The sequence below is a fragment of the Octopus bimaculoides genome, chromosome 4, assembly GCF_001194135.2.
Source record: "Octopus bimaculoides isolate UCB-OBI-ISO-001 chromosome 4, ASM119413v2, whole genome shotgun sequence".
In the NCBI taxonomy this organism is placed as follows: Eukaryota; Metazoa; Mollusca; class Cephalopoda; order Octopoda; family Octopodidae; genus Octopus; species Octopus bimaculoides.
The window spans coordinates 15,565,236-15,571,442 of NC_068984.1; the positions used below are offsets into that span (position 1 = coordinate 15,565,236).

Sequence of the window (6,207 nt, forward strand, 5' to 3'; positions counted from 1 at the left end):
AGTGCTTTGTATGTGCCACCGGCATGGGAGCCAGTCAGGGAGTACTGGCATCAGCCATGTTTGCATGGTGCTTTGTATGTGCCACCGGCATGGGAGCCAGTCAGGGAGTACTGGCATCAGCCATGTTTGCATGGTGCTTTTTATGTGCCACTGGCATGGGAGCCAGTCAGGTGGCCCTTAGCTTCTTTAGCTCTATGAGGAAAAGCTGGTCAACTGTAGCCATCCCATCTTTTTAAGTATCAGGAATGTATATGCCCTCTTTGTCGAGATAGAAGGATTTTGAGGAAGATTTGACTATTGTTTCGAGCAAGTTGGGGAGCCATTTAAAGGTCCTTTTATTGACTAGTTTTCTATTGTTTCAAGTGTTTGAGTGATGGGAAAATAGTGTGGAGGGTATCATTGAAATTATTAACAACCTCATGGGCTGTATTCATTTACAATATTTTTGTCTTTCTGTTAAGGTATGTTTTACATAGTGCTCCAAGGGCTATTCCAACAACTGGTCGAGGGTCATCTGGTGTTGGTTTGACTGCTGCTGTTACAACCGATGCTGAAACTGGTAAGGCAAACAAATGGCTTTAATTTTGTAGACTTTTCTATCCTATACTCTTTGTAGTTAGCACGCTGGGCGAAGTGCTTAGCGGTGTTCCGTCTGCTGCTATGTTCTGAGTTCAAATTCCGCTGAGGTCGACTTTGCTTTCGTCCTTTTGGGGTCAATTAAATAAGTACCAGTTACGCACTGGAGTCGATGTAATCGACTTAATCCCTCTGTCTGTCCTTGTTTGTCTCCTCTGTTTAGCCCCCTATGGGCATTAAAGAAATAAATATATTTTCTCTACTACATATAACCTGTACGATTCGACGAAAGAGTTCCCATTGTCTTCTACTGTTACAACCAGTAACTAAGTCATCAAATCTTTCTTTATCATCTTAAGAATGTTTGAATATACTGGATAAAGTAATGATAGATTGGAAAGTACTAGTCAAACGTATGTTTGTCATAGGAATGCTTATTATTATTTTCATATGTGGATGATATCAGAAGACAATGGAAGCAAAAGCTCCGAACAAAAGAAATTCTAGAACCTCTGGAAAAGTAGTTTCATTCTGCTAATAGTAATTGGAGAGGAGCAAAACTGTTGCACTCTGACCAACTTTCTTTGTCTTCACTGTGGCTTCCATGTGAAAATAGGCTGGACTGCAGAGGGAATATATGGTGGGGTGTAAAATATAGACTTCAGCTCCAAAGCAACATGATATACTTATTTAGATAGATTGTGGCCTGTAGCACTGCTTGATTAGAGCTGACCTAAAACAACAACCAGCAATTACATTATTCAGTTTACTAGCTGTTATTTAAAAAATTTTTTTGCTGTATGTGATAGAATGATTTTGGTGTTGCCTAATACGACAAAAGTCATTTCAAAACTTGATCATTTGCAAAGTTATCTCCCCTTAATTTTTAGCTGATTTAGTACAGTCTCCACAGAAGTTTTTCACTGATGTTCTCATATAGCTAAAAATATCCCTTTATTGCATGGTCTCAAGTTGGGCCTAATCAAGCAGACCAGGCATTCGTATTGTGACTATGTTAGCTTTTTACATTTAGGGCTACAGTATCTAATGTCTTACCCACTCCAAGATGTCATAGAGCAAAGTTTAAGGGGTATTTAGCTGTTATTTTCAGCAGTACAATGGACTGCGTAGCTTCCCTTTTCGACTCAATTATACATAGTTTGATTGAGATGCTGTTTAGACAAAATGACAGAGCAGTCCTAAAATGAGCATCTTTAACTGTGTCAATATACCTTGGACTATAGTTGGGATTATTCTCTTACTTGTTTCAGTCATGTAACTGTGGCCATGCTGGAGCACCATCTTGTATTTAGTGTTAAAAATTTATTTTGTGTGCTTGCTATTGTATATGGTTTTATTTTCTGTCTAGGTGACCGCAGACTTGAGGCCGGAGCTATGGTATTAGCTGACAGGGGTGTTGTATGCATTGATGAATTTGATAAAATGTCTGACATTGATAGAACAGCCATTCATGAAGTTATGGAACAAGGAAGAGTCACCATTTCCAAAGCAGGAATCCATGCTAAGCTTAATGCTCGTTGCAGTGTTCTGGCTGCTGCAAATCCAGTGTATGGCCGAGTGAGTTCTTGTTAAAATACATTTTCTTTTTTTAAAGATATTTTAAAAATACTATTAATCCTTTAGCATTTGGATTATCTTGTAGCTTAGAGATTTTGAAGATGTTGTTCATTTTTAGAACGATATTGCAGGGTAGGTACGAGATGTTGGATATGGCTAGTGTGAATATAAAGCAGATGGAATATTTGGGCCTGATATGGTCAGTTCAAATACTAAATTGGTTAAATACATTTTTGCATAATCCTCAGATCAAAAGTTATAAGAACAGCCTGCTTGTGAAATTAACGTGCAAGTGGCTGAGCACTCCACAGACCCGTGTACCCTTAACGTAGTTCTTGGGGAGATTCAGAGTGTGACAAGTTTGTCCCCTTTGAAATACAGGTACAACAGAAATAGGAAGAAAGAGTGAGAGAAAGTTGTGGTGAAGGAGTACAGCAGGGTTTGCCACTGCCTGAGCCTTGTGGAATTTTAGGTGTTTTCACTCAATAAACACTCACAATGCCCGGTCTGGGAATCGAAACTGCGAGTCCGCTGCCCTAACCACTGGGCCATTGCGCCTCCACTTTATCTTACAATGGAAATATATTTAACAATAAGAGAGATTTCATTTGTAAAATTTACATTTGGGATATATTTATTGCTATTAAACAATATTGTTTTCATTTTCTTTTTCTTCCAGTATGATCAATATAAAACCCCAATGGAGAATATTGGTTTGCAGGACTCCTTGCTGTCCCGTTTTGATTTGCTGTTTATTGTCCTTGACAAGGTGGGATGTTGCCATATGTTTATGTGCATCTAGATCTTATACTTATTGTTTTAACTTTTTATCAATCTTATCTTTTTTTTTTTTTTTTCTGAAACTAATTTTTCTTTCCTCTTAACTTATCATGTACTTTCTTAGAATTGTCCTAATAACCTAATTATCTCTGGTTTTAATTAATTTCCTTGCAAGAGCATGTACATTCTGTTGTAATTTATTGGATAAAGTTAATGTTAGTCTTAGTGAAGTGCTTTACATTGTTGAGATCAAGAAAATATATTTACTTGTTTACTGCCTTTCACCATGAACAGTACCATCAATAGTGTAGCTGTCCCCCACCTCCCACCCCGGGGCATGAGTTGGACAGTTCAACCAGATCTGACTGGTTGGAGGATTGCATTTTGCTCTGGTGCCTGCTTTGGCAAGATTTCTATGGCTGGATGGCCCTTCTTCATGCCACCTATTTTACACTGTACTGGGTGCTTTTTTTCATGGTATCGGTACTAGTGCCTAGCCTGCAAGACTAAGGTCCTTTTTGGTGGAGTGGGAGTATGGGAGAGTATGAATTATGGTATTTGGAAATCACTATGACAGAGATTTGTTAAGGTGAAATATTTCTTGTGGCTTTGTAGCTAAGAAGCTTGCTTTCCAACCACATGGTTCCTGGTTCAATTCAATTGTGTAGCACCTTGGGTGCTTTCTACAAATAGTTCTAGGCCAAACAAGGCCTTGTGAGTGAATTTGGTAGATGAAAACTCAAAAGAAGTTTGTCAAGTGTGTTTGTGTGTACCACAGTCTTGGTATCACTTGATGGTTGTAAATGAGCAGCACTGTTATACAAGTGATGCCGTTCTTTTGTAGTCATGAAAATCATCTTTTGCTATGGACAAATATTAACATGCTTGGAAACAGGTGATGGTTGATGACAGGAAGGACATTTGGCTATAGAAAATCTGCCTCAACTTTCTGACTTGTGCAAACATGAAAAAGTGGACCTTGGAACAATGATGATGATAAATTACACTTGATGTTCATATTTACAAAAGAATACTTTCAACAAGTGCTGTAAACAATAGTTATTAGATCTTGGACAACTGGTGATTATGGAAATGAAGTTAGGGATAGTTACTCTAAAGTTGATTCCTGCTAATTTCTCCACCCAGCAGATTAGAATCATTTCATTTTTAAAAAACAACGATATTGAGTTTACACTTAAGCTTTTGGGAAGCAATACTTTATCTGTGGTACTAAGATGTTTTGAGCCAAAGCTACAAAATATTGGGTACAATTCTTTTATCTATCAGTTATTTTGCTGTTCATTTTATTACCAAGGTGGTGGTGATGATGGTGTGCTAGAAAAAGCACCCAGCACACTCTGTAAAGTGGTTGGCATTAGAAAGGGCATCCAACAGTAGAGACCATGTCAAAACAGACAACAGAACCTGGTGCAGTCCCTGGCTTTACCAGGCCCTATCAAACTGTCCAACCCATACCAGCATGGAAAATGGATGTTAAATGATGACGATTCCATTCTGATGATGTAAAAGGGAGGTTGATGATATTGCATGCATGCATGCACACACACACACACCCAGTGTAACCATGTGCAATTTATAAGTAATATAAACTTCCACAATTTACTCTTTTTCTAGTTTTCTCACTCCTAAATCTGCTTTTTCAGATGGATCCTGAAAATGATCGAATGATTTCTGAGCATGTTCTTCGAATGCATAGATATCGATCTCCAGGCGAACAGGATGGAGATGGTAAGGATATTTTTTTTTTTTTTATAATATACTGTTTTCAGCCCTTCTGAATTTGGAGATTTCATCACGATTGAAACATATCCAAGTACATTAACCCTTTAGCATTCAGATTACTCTGTCAAATGTAATTTTCATTTATTCACATTGTTTTGAAATAATCTGGTGTTATTTTGTAGCTTAATGTCTTTGATTACGTGACTGTTTATTTTTGGAATGATGTTGTAGGATAGGTGTGAGAGGTCAGATCTGGCTGGTTTAGAACATAAAAGAAGGTAGAATATTTGGGTCTGAAATGGCTGGTTTAGACACAAAAGAGTTAAGCTGGCTGTATCTGGCCAAAATATTCTACTGGTTATATATTCAAACTGGCCGGATCTGACCTCTCACATTTATCCTACAATGTCATTAAAAAAATATACGATTACATCTTCAAAATCTGAAAGCTACAAGATGATGCTATAATGTTTAAACTTGATTTTCTAATCACCATTTATTTTACTTGTAGCTCTTCCTATGGGAAGTTCCGTGGATCTTTTGGCTACCAAGGATCCTGAGGCAGAAGAGAAAGATGCAGAGACACCAATTTACCAGAAATTCGACAATATCCTTTATGCCAATAAAAAATCCAAACAGTGAGTAGAATTGATAATTTGTATAGTTTGTAATAAGGTTTTTATGAACAAGCACTGTTCACTATTTCTTAGTAACCAATACAGACTAGGCTAGGAATTTCTCTAATTGAAAGAATTAAAAGGCTCATATAAACTGAATCAATTGCAACTATTTGTAAAGAATGTTTTTAATCAATTGACTTAGCCCTCATTTTGTAAGTCTTTCATTTTGTATCCTAGAACCAGGGCGGTCGGTCCTGGTTCTAGGATACAAAATTTCTGCTCTAAAATGATTGAAATTAAAACTCCATAAAAACTTTAATTTCAAATACCATCTTAATAAGGCAAAGTAATTTAACTAAATTTTGCGAATGTGTATAGGTGCAGGAGGGGCTGTGTGGCAAGAAGTTTGCTTCTCAACCACATAGTTCCAGGTTCAGTCCCAATGCATGACCCTTGTGCTTATTGAAGTCTCAGACTGACCAATTCCTTGTGAGTGGATTTGGTAGATGGAAACTGAAAGAAACCCCATTGTGTATATATCTGTGTGTCTATGTTTGTTCCCCATCCCTACTTGATAACTGGTCTTGGTGAGTTTACATCTGTGCAGCTTAGCAGTTTGGCAAAAAAGACACAGAATAAGTACCAGGCTTTATAAAATGTACTGGGGTTGATTTGTTCACCAAAAATTCTTCAAGGTGTAGGAGTGGCTGTGTGGTAAGTAGCTTGCTTACCAACCACATGGTTCCGGGTTCAGTCCCACTGCGTGGCATCTTGGGCAAGTGTCTTCTACTATAGCCTCAGGCCGACCAAAGCCTTGTGAGTGGATTTGATAGACGGAAACTGAAAGAAGCCCGTCGTATATATGTGTGTGTATGTGTATATATATAAATATATATATATATATATATAT

General features: G+C 37.6%; 1 protein-coding gene across 1 annotated transcript in view; it reads left to right on the forward strand.

The window, feature by feature from the left end:
* Positions 1–6,207, forward strand: part of LOC106877107 (zygotic DNA replication licensing factor mcm3) — a 29,600-nt gene that overhangs the window by 17,902 nt on the left and 5,491 nt on the right. The window contains exons 12-16 of the mRNA XM_014925904.2: positions 462–559; positions 1,946–2,154; positions 2,834–2,923; positions 4,599–4,683; positions 5,189–5,315. Of these exons, the coding sequence (XP_014781390.1) occupies positions 462–559; positions 1,946–2,154; positions 2,834–2,923; positions 4,599–4,683; positions 5,189–5,315 (609 nt within the window). The remainder of the gene's footprint in view (positions 1–461; positions 560–1,945; positions 2,155–2,833; positions 2,924–4,598; positions 4,684–5,188; positions 5,316–6,207) is intronic.